Source organism: Aedes albopictus, chromosome 2 (genome assembly GCF_035046485.1).
Source record: "Aedes albopictus strain Foshan chromosome 2, AalbF5, whole genome shotgun sequence".
NCBI classification, from domain to species: domain Eukaryota; kingdom Metazoa; phylum Arthropoda; class Insecta; order Diptera; family Culicidae; genus Aedes; species Aedes albopictus.
Window position 1 is genome coordinate 36,095,786 of NC_085137.1, and position 20,908 is coordinate 36,116,693.

Genomic DNA, 20,908 nt, shown 5'->3' on the forward strand with positions numbered 1-20,908 from the left:
ACCCATCTTAAAATCGACAAAAAGGTCACTTACACTCCTTTGCATCTGGGCCCTTCAATATTGTGCTGAGATTTTTACGGGTTCGATTGCAGAGTTCCTCATGGACTCCTTACCTGAATTCCTTCGACGTTTTCTTTAAGAATATATCCCAGGACCTCCACAAGAGTTAATCTTGAGATGGATCGCATATATTTTCACGGAATCTATCCTAGAGTTTCTATCGGAATTCCTCTTAAAGATTTTCGGCGATTCCTTCTGGTATTCTACTGGGGAATTGATATCTTTCCGGGATTTCTCCCAGAATTTTTACAGTGGTTATTCTGTGATTTCTACTAGAGCTCTTTGAATAATTGTTTAAGGATTTTTTACAATTTTCTGTAGGAGTTCCTCCCGGAAATTCTTCCGAAGCTTCTCTTGTTGTTTCTTCAATAAATTTCCGTGAGTTCTTTAAGAGTTTCTCCTTGGATTTCTTCAGGATTACAGTTGAGGTTTTTTCCGGAAGGTTCTTCTCGGAACTTCTTTTTCATACCGATATTACTTAAACATCAAAAATCTCTCTAAAAGAAAACGCTGAAGCTGGAAAAAAAATCTATGAATATTGCCAAACGCCTTTACAACTGTGGCTACATGGGCCCTTTGTTCATAAATGTCGTCTGAGACTTACAAATTACTGTAGATTTCCAGGATTAGCGATTATTTTATCAAAGATTCCATCACAAATTTTACCAGTGATTTTTTGGAAGTGCCTGAAGATATTTTTTTTTAAGAATTTCCAGAAGATTCCTCCAGGAACTTTCACAGGAATTCTTGCAAAAAAAAACCTCCGGGGATTCATTCCGACATTTGCATCAGGGATTGTTTCAGAGATTCCTCTAGGGCTTTAATACGAAATCTCAGCAGTATGATTTCTCCAGAAATTTCACAGAGAAAGTGTGTGTGTATGGATTGTTTGAAAAATTCCTCATAAATTTCTTCTTACTACAGGGATTTTTCAGAAATTCATCCTGGAATCTCTTTAGAAATTCCTCTAGATATTTATTTAGAAATATCTCCTGGGAAAAAGGCATCTCAGGCTTGAAAATCTTTTAGCTATCCTTCAGATTTTCCTTTGGAAATAGATTTTTTTAAAAAGCACTACAAGGAGTTCTTTAGAAAATTCAACAAATATTTTTCAGTTTTTTTTTCCACATGGACTTTCATGATGTTTTAGATGGATTTCTTTAAAATTGGTCCTCAAATTGCTCCACAAATTTCATCACAAAATCTTCCATAGGTTCATTAAGATTTTCTCCACGACTGCTTGAAAAAAATCTTCCTGGGATGCCTTCAGAAATACAACATATTTCACCAGAAATATCTTCAAAGAGTTGATCTTCCATCAGTTCTTTATGAAAATCTTGAATGGATTGTTTCAGGAATTCCTCCGAGAGTTTGTTCAGAAATTGTTCTAGGAATATTTCCCGAAATTTCGATTCAACTATTACTTCAGAGAATCAGAATGTCTTAAGAAATTTCTCCAATGTTTTTTCTACATAAATTCTTCCAGGAATAGCTTAGGAAAAACTTTCATGAATTTCTCCCAAAGTTTTTCCGATCCAGGAATTCAATCATAAAATCTTCCAAGGATTCTTTCAGAAACTCCTTCAGAAGTTACTTCAGAAATTCTTCGATGGGTTCTTTTAAAAACTTATCTAAGCATTTTTTCCAAGCAAATTTCTCCAAGAACTATTTAAGGAAGTCTTTAATTGATTCCTTCGGAAAATCTTCCAAGCAGGGAGTCGTTTAAGAAATTTATTTCTTATTTATTTTTTTATAGAATCTGTACGGATTATTTTGGCAATTTCTTAAGAAATAATTTCAAGAATTAATAAATAAATCATACCAGGCCCGTGCACAGAAGTGGCGCCAAGGGAGGGTTTTTCGCAATTTCGGCAAAAGGCGGAGGGGCGCCTAGTGTATGAAGAATCGGAAATGGGGGGGAGGGGTTACACCCAACCACCCCCCCCCCTTCTTGTGCACGGGCTAGTTTCATACATGTATTCTATTCAACTCCTCCAGGAACTCCTTCAGATTTTCAAGGATTTCATTACAAATTACCGAAAACGAAGGAACATATTCCGAAGTTTCTTAAGGGTTTCTTTCGGAAATTTTTGCATGATTTTTGTCAGTTGTTCAAGCAATAATTATTTCAGGATATCATATGAAATGATATTTCTCTTTATATTCCATTTAGGATTGCCTCCCCAAATTTTTGCAGGAAGACATTTAAAAATGTCTTCACAAATTTGCAGAAGCTTAACTAGGGTAAAAGCTCCCTAAGTGGAGGTAGTACCAATAGTGGTGGTAGTGACAATTTAGCACTATTTCGAACAAAAAGCTTGCAAATGACATTGTTATTAAATGCATCATACTTAAGGGGCCGTTCATATACCACGTAGACTTTGTGGGAGGAGGGGCCCCTAATTAATGACACTAATTCAGTTTTGTGTTCAGGATTTGCCGAAAAACCTATTTTAAACAATTATTTTCCTTAATTTTGTTGCTCCTTTGCACCTATAGTGGTGGTAGTGTACCTATAGTGGTGGGTCCCATAAGAATTCATTGGGATGCGCCACTATAGGAACCAATGTTAAATTTTACCTCCATAATAGGAACCGTGTACCTATAGTTGGTGCAAGTGATTTATTAGCAAAAACTGAAATAAACAATGGCTTTTACATTTTTTCTAGCAAACTTAAGTGAAAAACTTCCGGTTAACGTTTCCGGACTTTTTATTTTGTGGTTTTATCAATTTTATTCAATTATTTTACTACATGGAGCTACTAATAGCACCACCATTGGTACATTTACCCTATGTGATATTCATTCAAGGATTTTTCCAGGAATTGTTATAGAAAAATATGGAAATATTCAATTTCACCAGGAGTTTCCCAATGAGTGTCTTTTGTTATTCCCCCATGCTCTACAGGAAATCCTCGTTCTTTACGAATTAGATTTAGACCCAATATTTCTTAGGGAATTCTTTATACAATTTCTCTTTGGTTCAGCGCCACTTGATGTTTTTCTATTTGTTTTTTTTTTTTTATAAAATAATTATCATATCTATTAGGAAAGCTCATCGAAATAATGTTCTTAATGCGCAATATTGAAATCATTTCTTTGAAGGGCGCCGAAATTTGGAAACCTTGAGTAACCAATTCTGGTATTACCATGACAGCACTGCATCAGTCGCAATAGATCGTATCAGGCAGCCGTCGGTACTGTAAATTATCGATGATGGAGAGTTTTTGGTGTAGTTCAAACGTCACCAGGTAGTGGTCAGAGTCAAGAGTGCCAGTACTGACGTCGATAATGTCGGAAAATGCCGTCCATCGATCAGGTCTAGATGGATTCTTGATTCCATCTGGCCGGGGTTCTGCTAAACCGAACTAAGCGCCAAAAAGATAATTCCGAGATAATTAAGCTTAAAGTTCAACCACTCACAAACTCGCAACAGCGAAGATTATTTGAAACTATTCCGCACACATGTAACTTACAAGCCCTAATTAACCATCAGAAATTAAGAATAGATGTAAATTATTTGGGATCATTGATATAATTACATTTTATTTCTTGGTACTTTGCACTCAGTTCACTCTGGCTGATCAAAAACATTAGAAAATGGTTTATAGTTCAGTTTGGCTGAATGTGTTTTTTTTTGTTTCAGGTAAAACCAGTTGGACAGTGAAAAAAATTTCGATTTTCCATCGTCTATCAAGTTGAAATCGATATCACTCACAATCCTTTACAAGAATCAAAAAGGACGCGTATAGTATGGTAGCACGAAGGTCTCAAAATAGTTTGAAATATGAACGGCGGAAGCCCTCTCACTCAGCTTTTCCCACCCATGCTTTTTCTTCATAAGCGGTGCATGTGGAGGCACAGAGCAAGAGTGATTATGTCAAACGATGTCCTTGCATACCCTGAGGTCCTGAGATGTGAATGTGGAGCAGTTTGTGTACTTCAAATTTATGCAGGTCGAAGAAAACCATGAAAATGTTCTGCCAAAGTGAACTAAGTACAAAAATGTTTTCTAAAAGTTTTGAAAGAGATTCGAACTTGGGTCATCTGAGTGATAACCAAGCTCTTTACCTCTAGGTCATTTTACCTAGCTGAAGGTCAGTCGCTAAGTCTGAAACAACTTTTAAACATTCTTCTCAAGTATGGTTTTCGTGAAAACGTCATTTTTCAATCAGCCAAAGTGAACCAACTGGTTGATTTTTTTCAAGCTTTATTATTCTAATTAGCCTTGTAGTTAAATGACGGCTCCTGGGGTAAATTATCGGTATGAGGTGTATCGACATAACGCATGTATTCAAAACCAGTTTATTTTTGTATTGTTGAAAATAAATTGATTTTTAAATGCATTGCATTTGGTTCGGTCTGGCTGAATATGATTTGGAAAAATGGCTATCAGCGCCATCGAAACATAATTGGATCCTCCAACACCCGTATTTTTAATTACGCGTTAAATTCTCTCACATATTGTAACTATGAGTCGGTTAGAAGTTAGAAATCTGACGGCGATGAGGAGAACTTGAAATGTTCATCAGCTGGACCAAAACTAAAATATTTCGCTGATTCTATCGAATGGTTTACAGTTCACTCTGGTTGGATGCAAAATAATGTTTTGTATGTTCCGCCAAACCGAAATTTTGATTTAACTCCACGAAGAGCTGTCAGAATTACTGGATTTTTACATGGAAGGAAGATCATCATTTTCTTCACTTAATGGTTGAGAAAACCCGATTTTTCAAAAAATGGTCTTTGGTTCGGTTTAGCAGAACCCCGACCATCTGTTGTAGTGATTTTCAGATATAACGATAAAGGGAGGCTGTGTTGGTCGTGGGAAAACGGTACTACGTATGACTATGTTCTTGAAGGCGGCGAAATTTATGAGTTTCGTCATTCAGCTGACGAGCAATGCAATTTTTAATCGTCGATCTGAATTCCTTCTCCTGTCCTATCTGACCGCTGAACGAGTTGGAATTCAGACTAAGTACGCTCTTCTTCTTCTTCTTCTTCTTCTTCTTCTTCTTCTTCTTCTTCTTCTTCTTCTTCTTCTTCTTCTTCTTCTTCTTCTTCTTCTTCTTCTTCTTCTTCTTCTTCTTCTTCTTCTTCTTCTTCTTCTTCTTCTTCTTCTTCTTCTTCTTCTTCTTCTTCTTCTTCTTCTTCTTCTTCTTCTTCTTCTTCTTCTTCTTCTTCTTCTTCTTCTTCTTCTTCTTCTTCTTCTTCTTCTTCTTCTTCTTCTTCTTCTTCTTCTTCTTCTTCTTCTTCTTCTTCTTCTTCTTCTTTTTCTTCTTCTTTTTCTTCTTCTTTTTCTTCTTCTTTTTCTTCTTATTGTTCTTCTACTTCTTCTTCTTCTTCTTCTTCTTCTTTATGATTCTACGTCCACACTGGGACTTGGCCTGCCTCTCTTCAACTTAGTGTTCCTTCAACAGTTATTAATCGAAGGGCTTTCTTTGCCTACCATTGCATGAATTTGTACATTGTGTGGGAAGTACAATGATACTCTATGCTCAGGGAGTCGAGAAAATTTCCCCGACCGTTCCGGATTGGCGATCCATAGCCTTAACCACTAGGCTAACTGGAGACCCCGTTAGCCGATGTACATCTAAAGGTATAATCCAAGCAACACCAATACCCGTTTATTAATATTGAAGTCTATTTATAAATTATAAATAGGGTGCCTGTACCAATTATGTCACTACCTAAGGAAAACTATTTGTACAACAATAACGAGAAGACCAACGAATGTCATCAATATGTTAAAAGATAGCTTAGTTTCCATAGCTTACATGAAAAATATAGAAACGGAGCCAAAACTACTTTTAGTATTTTTTACGACGTGTGTCAACGATAGGAACCCTGTACTAGTTATGAATACATTTTTTAACTTCGGTTCCTTTTCGCACTATTGGCATGCATTCCTTATGGGGTTAGCCTTAACTGGTGCACCATGGCGAAAAAGGGCGCAAGAAAGCCGACATTTTAAGCAAAATGATTTATTTCTACCAAAATTTGAGCAAAATGTGGAGTTTAAATGAATGCAACCATCTTTTGTGAACGTTATCTATTGTTCACAATTTTTTTCGTGTTGATTTACATCGTTAAAGGGTGAAAATCAACTATGGCGAATAATTGGTACTATAGCCATAATTGTAACACTTACCCTAGCATATATTGATTCTCCTTTACACTTGTTGCCGTTAAAATTGAAACGAGCATATTCTCGCCAACTGTTCGTGCAAATCAACCCATCAAAACAGCACCAACCTTGGTTTGCAGTCAACAAACCATGCTTGTAAAGCCATCAGCTTTTCTCACTACCATCTACACATTGATTCAAGCAGGGGATTCCGACGAAAATCCTGCTCAATTTTGCGATGTGACAAGAGAGCTTTAGCTCCTCGAGACTACTACCATCCACCTCTTCGAGCCGTCTTGGCATGAGCCAGCAGACATCATAAACTGTATCACTTGCTACTGGCACACCATCATCATCGGCGAGCTGAAATGTGCTTCTCAGTAGTACCGCGCATTGATGACGTCTACTCATACGTAGTGGCGGGTGTGCCACGCAGGCGGGTTGGATTTAATATCAATAAAGTATAATTTTATTATTGATTTAAAATCAATTTCGCAAGCTGGGCACATACGCGCCACGCCGGATCGGATGCCGCCGCCGACGTGTGATAGCAAGCTGTAGATACCCACTGAATGCTAGTGGTTTGTGAGCAACTCTGCCGCGCCGGTTTCATGCACGATTTGAGCTGGATTTGGAGTGGAGCGGAGAAAGAACTCAGTCAGTCAGTGCCATGCAGTTACGTTCGCATATATGTAGGTCAGGTATGTGCGCAGCGGGTGGTGGATTCATATATTACCTGCAGGAGGAAAAGTTTATCCATTTTCCATCCAGAAAATCCGACAGATGCTGGTCGGTGGTTGAAATCCATTTGATCGCATTTGGCACGTGACGGTTTGCAATAGGGTAAATGTAGCTAATGTGGGCCATGTTTGCAAAAATTCAATATTAGATAATCATGTTAAATTGTAATTTACAATAATCTTCCAAAAAATGTCTTCGAGTAAATTTTTGGTAATTCTTAATAGAGGAGCGGACATGTTGTGATGGTTAGAATACTCGACAATCACGTCGAGAACCTCCCAACATACTCGCAAAATGTGAGTGCTTCCTTCGGAAGGCAAGTACAGCGTGGGTCCCGAGATGAGCTAGGGCTGAAAATCTCGTTAATACAGATAAAAAAACAAAAATAAAAAACAGCAAAAATGAAAAATAATAAATTTTTGGAAATTAACACGAAAATTTCTCTAAAAACTCTTGTGGTAATTTTTTTTGAAAATTTATTCTGCAGCTCCTTTGAAATTATTGTCGGCAATTCTCTTGAGAAATATTTATATATTTCTCTTAGAAATTATTTGTAAATTCCTTAGAAACTTTCTTAGAACTTCTTCAGTAAACAATTTAAGTGAAAAAAATTGGATTGAGTACTGTCCCTTTTATTTCCACTAAGAATTTGCATCCTTTGACAGATACGAATTAAGACCTCAACTGTGAAGTCATCTTCAGTGTCTCGTTCGAGTCGAGTCAAGTACGAGACACTGAAGACGACCTTACAGTTGAGGTAGAAATACGTATCTGTCGATCGATGCATATTCTTAGTGGGATTAAAAGAAACAATACTTAACCCGATTTTCTTTTTCATCTTTTAAATTTAAGTAACTTCAATAAAATTTTATAAACTTTCTTAACGAAATCAGCCCACTTAGGGGTCGTCCATAAATGACGTAGCTTTTTGGGGGGGAGGGGGGTGTTTGTGATTTTGTGACGAAGTGTGACGATAGGGGGGTAGGGGTTTGTGATATGCTACGTAGCTTTCTACCGAGCTTTCTACTAGGCCTATAGAAAAAAATATTTCATAATTAAAAAACTTTTTACTTGCATTAAGTATTATTATCCAGTAAATAAAAAAAATTGCATGATTTTTTTTTTCCATTCACATGATTGTTAATAACAAATAATGGAAATAAATGCCAGCTTCATTTCATAAGACATGCATGCAGCTATCGGACGCAACAACTGTATCTGAGAAAGTGGATTTCAAATCCTGCGTAAAGAATAATATATTGTGTTTGCAGACAAAAACCAATTTCGCTGAAATGCTTCTCAAGACCAATAGTTTGCTGCTTGATATAGAGGGCACTGCACACCGCTAAGGTTACAAAGGAAAATTTTTCTAAGCTTTTGGCATTACGGCAAGATTCCAAGAGTTCCTTATATAGATTCTACAGGACTTCCTCGAAGAATTCATCCAACAATTTCTTAAGGACAAACGTCTTGAAATCCCGCTTCAATAGTGCATCAGAACTTCAGACGCACAAATCTCAAGACGCAAGCTTTAAACAACAATGCATTTTATTATTCTGATCTTGCTCACTTGTAATTAGCTTAAAATGAGAAGCTCAGGTGCGCTGGTTTTGTTTACGAAGAGATTTGTGCCCTCGAAATCGTGAGTAGGTGCCAAAGTCGGCCATTGTGGCGGCCATGTTGGGATTCTAACAAGTCTGTCCTTAAGGAACTCCTCTAGCAACTTTGTAAGGAATTTCTCATTGTGTTCTTCATAGGTTTCCTAAACAGGAGAAGGAAAACATTTCCACAGGAATTCCTACTGGGAATCCAAAAAAAAAAACTTCTGAAAACATTTCAAAAGGATCTGGAGAAATCTCAGAAGGAATCCTTGAAGGAACTTCCAGAACAATTCCAGAAGGAACTCCTGGAACAATCATGAAAGGAAATAGAGAAATTTCAAAAGAAATTCCGTAGGTACCTGGAGCAATTTAGATGAAGCTTTCGGAGAAACCTTGAATAAACTTCTGGAAGAATCTTAGATGGAATTATTTGTAGATTGTCAGCTTCTGGTTTCTGAAGAAAGCACGGGAGAAATAATTGAAAGAATCCCGTAAGGAATTTTTGAAGCAATCCCGAAAATAACTTTTGTGGAATCACAAAAGACTATCTGGATATAACTTCTGGTGAAATCAAAGAAAGAAAATCCTGGAGGAATTCCAGAAGCAACTATGGGAGGAATCCGTAAAGGTATACCTCGCAGAATTCTAATATCCGGGCAGACATGTAATACGAGTGTGATTCCTATACAACGGTACGCAGTGTCAAGAAAATTCTAACAAGACTGACTTGAACTTAGAGAATTTTCAGTATGGCACTCATTTCAAGCGCAATTGTACAGTGATTCTTGTATCACATGTGTGTCATAAGTATAAGATATCCCGGAGGAATCCTGGATGAAGTGAATGGAGGGATGCTGGAAAAAGTTACTGAAGGAGTCCCGAGGAAAAAAATCCTGGATAAATCCTAGAAGGAAGTCCTCGAGGAATCCCAGAAGAATCCAGGGAGAATTCCTGAAGGAATCTAAAAAGGAACACCTGGAGGAATCACAGAAGTAACTCCTGGGAGGGGTTTGAAAGAATACCGGAGGGGTTACCTACTGAGATCTTGGAATGTATATCTGAGTGAATTCCTGAAGGAAGCCAAGAAGAAACTCCTGGAGGAATCCCGAATGGAACTTTTTTAAGAAACACAGAAAGAAGTTCTGATGGAATCTCAAAAGAAATTCTGGTTAAAATCCTTGTAGGGATGTCTAAAGAAACTGCTGGTGGAACAGAGGAGAAAAAACCTGGAAAGAACTCCTGTAGGAAACCATGGATAAACTTTTAGAAAAACCTTAGAAAAAAAAAAAAACTCCTGGAGAAATCTCATAAGGAGCTTTTGGAGGAATCTAAGAAGGAACTCCGGAATGAATTATTGGAGGGATCTTTGAAGGAAACCCTGAAAGAATACAATAAGGAGGAATTTTGTAATGGAATACCAAAAAAAATCCTTGGAGAAATCCCAGAAGGAAATGCTGGAGGAACTAAAAAAGAGACATTCTAAAAAATGGGAATCCCAAAATAAACTTCTCTAGAAATTCCAAAATGAACTGCTGTAAGAATTTTAGAAGAAACTCCTGCATGGTCCTTCAAAAGTCGTGGTGAATTTTATTTAAATGAAATCAATTTGATATTCTTAATAGATTTATTAGTGAACAAACTAATATCTTCGGAAGAGCTTCTAGGCTAATATGGTAGCAGAACGATGGGTGATTTATTGAGTCATTAGCTTTGGTGATAATCTCCACTGGTTGCACCTATGATCTTGATGTCGGCGATCTGAACCTGGCAGTCAGCAATGTTTCTTGCTATTGTTGTTTTTTTTTTATAATATACTATTAACATACAAGTTAAAATTGAAATCAGAGCTAAGCTCGAGTTTTTTTTACATAAAAATTTTGTTGAAGGGGGGGGGTGTTTAACAAGCTACGTCATTTATAGAGGGGGTGTCTGAATTTGTGACGAAATGCTACGAGGGGGGAGGGGGTATTAAAAATCGCTCAAAAAAAGCTACGTCATTTATGGACGCCCCCTTACCCTAACCCGACCATGTTCCCCAACTACATTACCCACCCATAACCAGCAAAGAACACACCTGGCGACACCCGAGTGGTGACACTTGCTCCCAGATAGACCACGTGCTGGTCGATGGGCGACATTTCTCGGACGTCATAGATGTGAGGTCCTACAGAGGCCCGAACATCGACTCGGATCATTATCTTGTAGCCGCTAAAATTCGGGCGCGATTATCCAGCGTCACGAGTTCAAGAAACAACAGGACGATGCGTTTCAATATCCAGCGCTTGTCAGCCGAAGGGGTTGCTGCACAGTACCATCAGAAGCTAGACGAGAGGATAGGAGAGACCAACGGATCTGGAGATGTCAACAGCTTATGGGGAAGTATCCACGAAGCAGTGACAACAACAGCGCAAGAGGTGATTGGTACCGCTCAGCGACGCCAACGTAATGGTTGGTTTGACGAGGACTGCCAACGAGCGACGAACGAAAAGAATGCCGCCAGAAGTCGAATGCTAGTGGCCGGTACCCGGCAGAACAGAGAGCGGTACAGGGTTGCAAGAGCAGAAGAGAAACGAATCCACCGCAGAAAAAAACGGCAACACGAAGAGAGTGTTATTGCTGAAGCGCAGGAAAGTATGGACAAGAACGATATGCGGAGATTTTATGCAACTGTCAATGGCGCGCGGCACAAGACTGCGCCAGTGCCCGCCATGTGCAATGACCGGGAAGGAAATTTGCTGACAGACAAAACAATGGTGGCAGCCAGGTGGAAGGAGCACTTCGAAGATTTGTTGAATGGTAGCAGCGAAGGAGCACCCAGGAACAGGATTAACATAATGGATGACAGTCAAGCAGTGGAACCACCAACACTGGATGAGGTTAAAAAGGCCCTTAAGGAGCTGAAAAACAGCAAGGCTGCTGGGAAGGACGAGATCCCGGTCGAACTTCTTAAGCACGGAAGCGAGCAGCTACATCAATCAATCCATCAGATTATTATAAAGATTTGGGAGGATGAAGAATTGCCATCCAGTTGGTTGGATGGCCTCATATGCCCAATCTACAAGAAAGGGCACAGACTGGAGTGTGCCAATTACAGAGGGATTACCCTTTTAAATTCGGCGTATAAGATATTGTCGCGTGTCCTGTTCAACAGACTGCGACCTCTTGAGGAGTCCTTCGTCGGCGAATACCAGGCTGGTTTTCGTGAGGGCCGATCAACGACGGATCAAATGTTTACCCTGCGGACGATCCTAGATAAATTTCGGGAATATAACTTGCAGACTCACCATCTGTTCATTGATTTTAAAGCAGCGTACGATTCAGTGAAAAGAAATGAGCTTTGGCAGATAATGTCAGAACATGGTTTTCCGGCGAAACTAATTAGGCTGATACGCGCAACGCTGGATGGATCAAAATCAAGTATTCGGATCGCGGACGAAGTGTCTACGTCGTTTGTGACCTTGGATGGATTGAAGCAGGGGGATGCTCTTTCAAATTTATTGTTCAACATTGCACTCGAAGGAGCGATTAGGAGGTCAGGCGTGCAGAGGAATGGCTCTATCATCACACGGTCGCACATGCTCCTCGGTTTTGCGGACGATATTGATCTCATCGGCATCGATCGTAGGGCAGTGGAGGAAGCTTATGCTCCTCTGAAGAGAGAGACAGCGAGAATAGGCTTGACGATTAACTCTACCAAGACGAAGTACATGATAGCGGGTAGAGACAGAAGCAGGCCTAGTGGTGTTAGTGCTGAGGTAGTGATTGATGGGGAAGTGTTTGAAGTTGTTGAAGAATTTGTTTATCTTGGAACACTTGTGACATGTGACAATGACGTTTCCCGTGAAGTGAAAAGGCGTATTGCAGCTGCGAATAGGGCCTTTTACGGATTGCGTAGCCAGCTTAGGTCCCGTAACTTTCAAACGCAAACAAAATTCGCTCTGTATAAGACGCTGATTCTTCCGGTTGCCCTCTACGGTCACGAAGCGTGGACGTTAAAGGAGGTAGACCGAAAAGCTTTTGGAGTTTTTGAGCGCAACGTGCTGCGGACAATTCTCGGTGGGAAACAAGAAAATGGAGTGTGGCGCAGACGCATGAATCACGAGTTGTACCAAGTGTACGAAGATGCAAATATTGTGAAACGTATAAAATACGGCAGACTTCAGTGGGCTGGACACGTAGTGCGAATGTCGGAAGAAAGAATAGCGAAAACAATATTCAGCAGAGAACCCGGTAGAGGTAGGCGACTTCGTGGGCGGCCGCGAACTCGCTGGCTGCACGCGGTTGAAGAAGATCTACGATCCCTACACGTTCGGGGAAACTGGAGGAACATCGCCCAAGACCGACGAAGATGGAGCTCTACTATACGCTCGGCATTGGAGTAAAGTTACTTTGTAGCCAACAAGAACGAAGAAGAAGAACCAGCAAAGATTATGGATTTTGTGATGTGTCTGCCTGCCTGCCTGGCTGCCTGGAGGAGCCTTGCCACAACCACCCCATCGAACGCCTTTTCATCACAGAGGAAACCGCGCGCTGGCTGTCGCGTGTGTGATAGACATAAATAAATAGTTTCAAATATCAAGCCAACCAACAACGCCACTTCGAGCACGTCCTTTGGGGGGGGGGGGATGATGCTATGGCGAAGAAAGGTGTTTACCACTGCCCACATCCCGTCAGGTTTTCGGTTTAGTTGTATACATACATACAGCACATCCATAAAGGTGCAGATGAGGTGGGGGTTCGTTCTTTGGCATGGTGGGCGGTGCTGCGGTGGCAAAAGGCAGATGTGAACAAGTTATGTTATCTGCGGTATTAGTGTTGTAGCAGTAGGGAGAAGTGATAGCAGTAACAGCGGTGGCATATCTACCAACAAGCACACCACCATCTGGTATACCACCGATTCTACCGGATGAGAAAATTTCTTAACCACACCGAGTTGATCTTGGTGAAACTTATCGGGGTGGAAGTGTGAGAGCCTTAAAGATTGTTGTCACAGTACACATTATTAACTTTAATCCTAATATGAATTTCAAAGACTGATACTTATTGAACAATTATGCAACATTTTAAGTGATTTTGCAATGAACTGACTTAAAAATGGTTTTATAGTTTTAACAGTTGCTATAACTAAAAGCTGAAAATCTTCAATCATCATTTTAAAACTGGACTAGTGGCTAGGCTATGACTTGTCTAAAACCGTGAAGCATGCCAATAAAAATAAATAAAAATAAAAAGTAATGCATGCCATTTATACTCCAACTTCCTTTTGGAGTTACTTTGGCAATCATTTTTAGCAATGTCATCAGGAAAACCTTAGAAAATTAAATAAAAAAAGAAAATCGCGTTAAGTAATGTTCCCTTGAATTTCACTAAGAATTTGCATCCTTTGACAGATACGTATTTCGACCTCAACTGTAAGGTCGTCTTCAGTGTATTGTACTTGACTCGACTAGAAAATTGTTCTTTCGCCAATAATTTTAGATACTTCCCAAGTATTTTTATTAATTGTTTCATTGATTGTTTTGGTATTTTTCTTTTAAATTGTTTTGGCAATTCTATTTTCTGAAATTTTACCAGCAATTCCTCCGTTTCGTAAGGGCGGAAAAAATCTCATTTTCTATTTTTGTCCCAAACTATTAGACAAAATCGCCCATCGGATTTGTTAATAAATTTTCTGAGAAGCTTTAATTTCACCTACAAGTTTTAAAATTTCTCAAAAAAAAATATTTGTGTTCCTCCTCAAAATGTTGAACTTACACTCATCGAGGGGTGGACATAAGAGTGGACATAAGGTGACATAAGAGAAAATTAAAATTTGGTTCTCCGGGAATTTCATCGATAATTCCTTTGAAACTGCTTTAGCATGTTTTCTGATTTTTTTTATTTTTTCATCAATGCCTTTCGCAATGCGCTCGGTAAATTCTTTGGAGATTTCCTATGCAATTCTTGTAAAAATTCCTTGCAGAAGGAATTTACAAAGTGCTTTTGTGAATTCTTTTGAAATTCAAAAAAAAATCCTTTGCAAATTTCCTCGTCAGTTCTACTTTTCAGTAATACTGTTGAAAAAGTTTGCGGCAGTTTTTTTGAGGATATGTTTTTCGAGTCTTTCTTTTGGAATACATCTGCAAATTTTTCAGCCAAACATCTTCGAGTGATTTTTTTTCCAGAATTTTTTATAGAGAATTTCTTGGGCTTTTTTTTGGAACTCCTGGCAGTTGTTTCGGAAACAGCATTGGAAATTGCTGTACCAATTCCTTTGAAGGTTCTTTGGGAAATTTCTCCTATATTTTCTTTGGCATAGGAATTCCCTCGACCAATTCTTAAGAAATTTTGGATTTTTTCCTAGACAGTTCCTACAAGAATTCCATTGTTATTATATTTGGAAATTCAATTTTAGGATATTCCTTTGAAAATCGCAATTCCTTTGTGAAAACTCTCTGAATTCCCGACTAGATGGGAAAAACAAAATTATTGCAGGTTGTGTTATTTTGTTACAATATTTTTTGTAACAACGGTTGTTATAAAACATGTACTGTTACTAGTTAAAATAACAAAAAATCTTACAAAACTCATTCCAATCCAAACAAAAAGATAGCAAGTTGAGATATAATCATATCAAGCTTATATCAAATTTTGTTAGACTTGACAGGCGAAATCATAATAAAATTACAACAAGTTCTGTTATATATTTCAGAACCAATGTTGTTGCGTAGGTTGGGGTCGAGGGTCGGATATGCTGAACTTCTTTGAGCAGATTCAAAATCGTCGTTTGATGGATAAGCTAAAGCTTAAAATAGGGTTTATTATTTTCAATTCATCACTTATTTAGCTATACACAATTTCACTATTCTTCAGTACGACCTGCATCTCTTCCCACACTCTCTAGGCAAGCATCAATTGGCATCGGCTTCGCCGGATTTTCCGTTATCTGCTGTAGTGATTAGAAATACAATTTTATATTCTTCCCGAAATACTTCCAGGGCGCGAACTCACTTTGTTGTTTGGTGAAATATGTAATTCATGGGCTATTTCACTCACTACCTAATTAACTTCTTCAAAGATCTAAACTAAGTCACCTATGCTTGTACAATTTTCGTTTCAATTCATTTCCATATCAATCCCTACAATGTCGCAATCTGTCAAAGCCTTCGCTCCTACTTTGACATAGGAATACTCCTCGAAATAGTATCGCAACAAATGTGTTACAAGTTTTGTTATAAATCTCTTGGCTCGGGTGATCAAAATAACAAAAAATATCAACCTCTTTCGGGACAACATAAAAAATCTTACAAATTCTGAAATGGTTTTGTTACAAAAAATATAACAAAAACTGCACTAAACGTGTTGCGAAATTATGTTAGAGGCAATAATATTATAATGCATAATATAACAAATGTTGTTATACATATGTGTTACGGCACCTGGCATCACTGCTCGGATGGTGAGTTCAAGGTGATAGGCTTTTTTCGGATGTTAGGCTTGATAGGCTTGAAACGTCAAACTGTAGAGCATAACAAAACAGAATTGAAAGTAAAGGAAAGCGTTCAAGTTGATTGATGAAAATTAGCGGAAAATTATTGAATTATTGTTATTATTAGTGGATTAGATTGTTAAATTGGAATATTAAAGTTAGTTGAAGTGAAATGAAACTGAATTGAAAGCAAGAAAGATTCACATGTTTTACGATTAGTTGCAGAATTTGAGTGGAGCGGAATAGTTGCTGGACAGTGGTAGCGTGAGGAGTGAAAAACTATTCATGTTTGTTAATGTAAAAACAAAATGGTGAATGTAAACTTAAATATACTTTATTACAGTTTTGAGCTGCAACACTAAACGCCGCTACAAGAACATAGTTTGCGATCCGAACATTCTCAAAAATGAATACCGGATCAAATCCTCGCCTTCCCGACCCGAACGAGACGGCATTCAATTGCGGAAAGTGCAACCGACCGGATGAGGACGAAAGCCAGATGGTGTTCTGCGACAACTGCCAACGTTGGTATCATTTTGGCTGTCAAGGAGTCACGTCGGATATACAGGAAGATCATGACTGGGTATGTAGCGATTGTTCTGGTGAGCGAGCAGAAACGACCCCTGATGACCCGGAAGAAAGGGAGGTATTAGAAGCGGAAAGGTCTATTGCTCTCGAGCGCGAGCGGTTGTCGGCCCTGATAGAGAAGAAGAAACGGGTGGCAAGTATGAAGTTAAAGTTAGAAATCGAGAAGAGGGAAGCGCTGTGGCAGTTAGAGAAGCAGGAGTTAGAGGCCAAAGCTATAGCGGTAGAAGAATTCAATAAAAAGAAAAGGGCAGAAAAGGAGAAATTGCAACGTAGAATAGATAAGGCTCTGTCAGAACGCGCGGAATTGGAGAACGAGGAAAGCACGATACGATTCTGTAAGAAAACGTCTACTCCAATGGTTCGTTCAGGAGATGTAGCCGAGATGTCAAAAGTTTCGAAAGTCAAAGTGAATTCGGTTCGCGCGAAAGTTGTGGACACTGATGCAACAACAGAAAGTGAAAGTGAAGGTGGAAGTGATGGTGATACAAGCGATGCAAGTTTGAAAGTGGGTGAAGTACCAACGAAGGCCCAACTGTCTGCGCGGCAGTTTCTGGCTAGACGGCTGCCGACGTTCACTGGGAATCCGGAAGAGTGGTCAATTTTTATCTCCAGCTACGAGACGACGACCAAAGCATGTGGATTCTCCAATCTGGAGAACTTAGTTCGGCTGCAGGAATGTTTGAAGGGACCGGCACTTGAAGCAGTAGGATCGCGTCTTCTACTGCCTCAGTTCGTTCCAAAAGTAATGCAAGAGCTTCGTGAGCAGTTCGGACAACCGGAGCAGATTTTGGAGACTTTGTTAGTAAAGGTGAGATCTGCCGATGGACCGAAAGCGGAAAAGCCAGCGACGTTCATCACATTCGGCCGTCTTGTTCAACAGCTTTGTGACCATATGGAAGCAACCCACTTGGATGACCATCTAACGAATCCGTTACACAAGTTTACAAAATAAAACGAAAGTCGTGAACTTCTGTCAACGACCAAAATTTTTGAAGCACAATTTAGTGCTGATTTCGAAACCGACCTTCAAAAAATTTAAAGTAGAACAGTTTTTGAGTTATAGCTCAATATCGAGTTTTGTAGCTTTTCAAAATATATAATTTACTAAAATTCAAATATATTGCGTTTTGTTCAACCAATTTTAAATCTTTTTCCGTAAATTAAAAGCTGAATACAATACCATTCGATCATCTGAATACAGGATTTGCGTCAGATTGATGAAATTCAAGATATTGGCGAGTTTTAGGGATGATCTTCTTAAATTTTAGCAAAATTCCCAAAATTTTTTGAAGAAATGTATTTTTTTCAATAAGAAAAAACCATTTGAAAAATTCTTTCTCGACGTTTATTTGACATATACTATGTAGGCGAGTTACAGTAAAATTTCAGCTGAATCGGAGCATTGATTACGGAGAATAAGATGTTTGAAGTGAGCGACTTTGCTTAAAAATAGAACAAAAATCGATTTCAAATCATCAACCTTGTATGGAAAGTCGAAAAAATTTCCGCTCTACTGTAATTTTTTTCCTTCGCGTTTTCGAACTCAGGGCATGATTCTACACCAAAAATGATCATCAGCTTACCGAGTTCAAAAATGCTGTAAACTAGTGTTATTAATCAGTGAGTTGGCGAAGAAGCTTCCGCCGAGCACGAAAATGGATTGGATCCGTTTCAAACGAAGCGAAGTCAGTAGCAGGAAGAAGGTCACACTACGTACCATGGCTGATTTCTTATCGGAGATAGTTTCTGTAGCAACGGAAGCAGTAAACTTGGTTGATGGACATGCATGCAGCAGTCGTGCGCCCAATCCAGATCGTAACCGAGAGCGAAGCAAGTCAAAGCCGCAAGGAGTCTACGTGAACATTCACAAGGATGATGAAAAGGTACCACAAGAAGATGAACCGCAGAAACGAATCCCATGTGCGATGTGCGGTGAAACAAATCACAGATTGCGTAACTGTGACGATTTCTTGAAGCTCGAGTCAGCCCAGCGTTTGAAAGCAGTAGACAGGTGGGAGCTTTGCAGAAGCTGTCTCAATGCACATGGAGATGCGAAGTGTAAGATCAACATCCGCTGCAAAGTGGCAAACTGCCAAGGATTGCACAACACACTTTTGCATCAACTTCCCGTGCACTCTACCTGTAATATGCATAACAGCATTCTTCCTTCGTCGGTGACCTTTCGTGTTGTTCCGGTGATGGTGTACAACGGTTCCAAGGCACTTTGCGTACTGGCGTTCCTGGACGAAGGCTCATCGTACACACTTATCGAAGCTTCGGTAGCAGAGGAGTTGGGTTGCGATGGAGTTGTACGGCCATTACGCGTCTCGTGGACCGCCGGGATGACAAGACTTGAAAGAGATTCCAAGATAGTTAATTTGGCGGTATCCAGTGTCGGTTCAACACAGAAAAGCGAAATGCGTGGAGCACACACAGTGAGAGAATTGGGGTTGCCGAAACAGACTATGCGGTTTGCTGAATTTGCTAGAAGTTATGAACATCTACAAGGCCTCCAGGTGGATGACTATCCGATGGAAACACCACGTATGTTGATTGGGCTCAAACACCTACATCTGTTTGCTCCTCTGGAGTCTCGAATTGGGAATCCTGGTGAGCCTATAGCTGTGAGATCGACGCTAGGATGGACGGTGTACGGCCCACAAGAAAAGTTATCTTCCGAGTCCACCTTTGTTGGTCATCACACATGTACTAGTGTGTCAAATGAAGACTTGTATCGTCTTCTAAAATCGCATTACGTATTGGAAGACTCCGCAGTTTCGGTGGACTTGGTACCAGAGTCAAACGATGACCGCAGAGCCAGGGAGATCTTGGAGAAAACAACAGTTCGAGTCGGTGATCAATTCCAATGTGGTTTGCTATGGAAAGAAGACCACATTCTGTTTCCAGACAGTCTTTCTATGGCGGAGAAGCGAATGAAAAGCCTCGAGAAACGTTTAGCCAAAAATCAAGAATTACAGCAGAAAGTTCACAAGCAGATAAGTGAATACATAGAAAAGGGGTATTGTCACAAAGCTACACCACAAGAACTCCAGTCTACAGAGCAACACAAGGTGTGGTATTTACCGTTGAACATTGTATTGAATCCGAAGAAACCAGGTAAAGTTCGGCTTGTTTGGGATGCAGCAGCTGAAGTCAACGGCGTTTCTCTCAATGCGACACTGCTGAAGGGTCCAGATCTGCTAGTCTCCCTGCCGTCAGTGATAAGTCAGTTTCGAGAACGAAGAATTGGTTTTGGAGGTGATATTCGCGAGATTTTCCATCAAATACGCATTCGCCCAGAGGTTCGTCAAGCGCAACGGTTTCTATTTGGCGGAGAAGTGTACGTGATGGACTGTGCCATTTTTGGAGCGACGTGTTCGCCTAGTCAAGCACTTTATGTTATGCATAAGAATGCAAGGGAGTTCTCCGAAATTTATCCAGAAGCAGCCAGCGCAATCGAGAAGAAGCATTATGTGGATGACTACTTCGACAGCGTTGATTCTACAGAGGAGGCAATACGTCGTGCAAAAGAAGTGCGAGATATCCATGCTCGTGGTGGATTCCAGATCCGAAACTGGGTATCCAATTCAGAAGAAGTTTTGCTGCAGCTTGGAGAACGACAAAACAATCAGGAGATTCACTTCCATCGAGACAAGCAAACGGAATACGAGCGTGTTCTGGGGATTGTATGGAACACCAAGCAGGACGTGTTCACATTCTCCACCAAAGTTAAAGAAGAGCTACAACCGTACCTAACAGGCGGACATCGACCAACGAAACGGATTGTATTGAGCTGTGTCATGAGCTTTTTCGATCCTCTTGGACTTCTGGCGGTATTTACGATTCACGGTCGTATCATCGTGCAGGATCTTTGGCGAAGTGGTTGCGACTGGGATGAGAAAATCGACGATGAGGCATTGGTAAAGTGGACCCGTTGGACGGCGTGCTTGAAAGATGTAGAAATGGTTCAGATTCCCCGATACTATTTCAGCAACGCCATAGCTCTCGATTATGGGTCATTGCAACTTCACATTTTCGTAGATGCTAGTGAGAATGCGTATGGAGGAGTCGGCTACTTCCGAATACTTACCGGTGGAGTTCCTTGTTGCGCCTTAGTTCAAGCACGATCTAAAGTTGCCCCCATAAAGACTGCCCCGGAAAGTATGGACGCACCTAGTCTTCAGTTGTCTGGGCCTGATTGACGGTTCTTGTTTTAGGCTTCGTTTAGGCTGTTTCTGCTTACTATAAGTTAGAAAATTCAAATGCTCTTTGCCACGATGAACATTGGAATTCAAAATGGTAACTTTTTTGGTCACACCCTGC

The 20,908-nt window shown here is 39.9% G+C and overlaps 2 protein-coding genes across 3 annotated transcripts in view; one reads left to right on the plus strand and one right to left on the minus strand.

Moving 5' to 3' along the window:
- The window catches only part of LOC109621350 (lachesin), a 693,807-nt gene that overhangs the window by 244,754 nt on the left and 428,145 nt on the right, over nucleotides 1-20,908 (minus strand). The gene's annotated exons all lie outside the window — the stretch shown is intronic.
- LOC134288883 (uncharacterized) lies at nucleotides 15,943-17,785 on the plus strand. Its single transcript, XM_062854803.1, has 2 exons — nucleotides 15,943-16,154; nucleotides 16,217-17,785. Exon 2 carries the CDS (start codon nucleotides 16,404-16,406, stop codon nucleotides 17,535-17,537), a length of 1,134 nt encoding a protein of 377 aa, XP_062710787.1. The 5' UTR covers nucleotides 15,943-16,154; nucleotides 16,217-16,403; the 3' UTR covers nucleotides 17,538-17,785.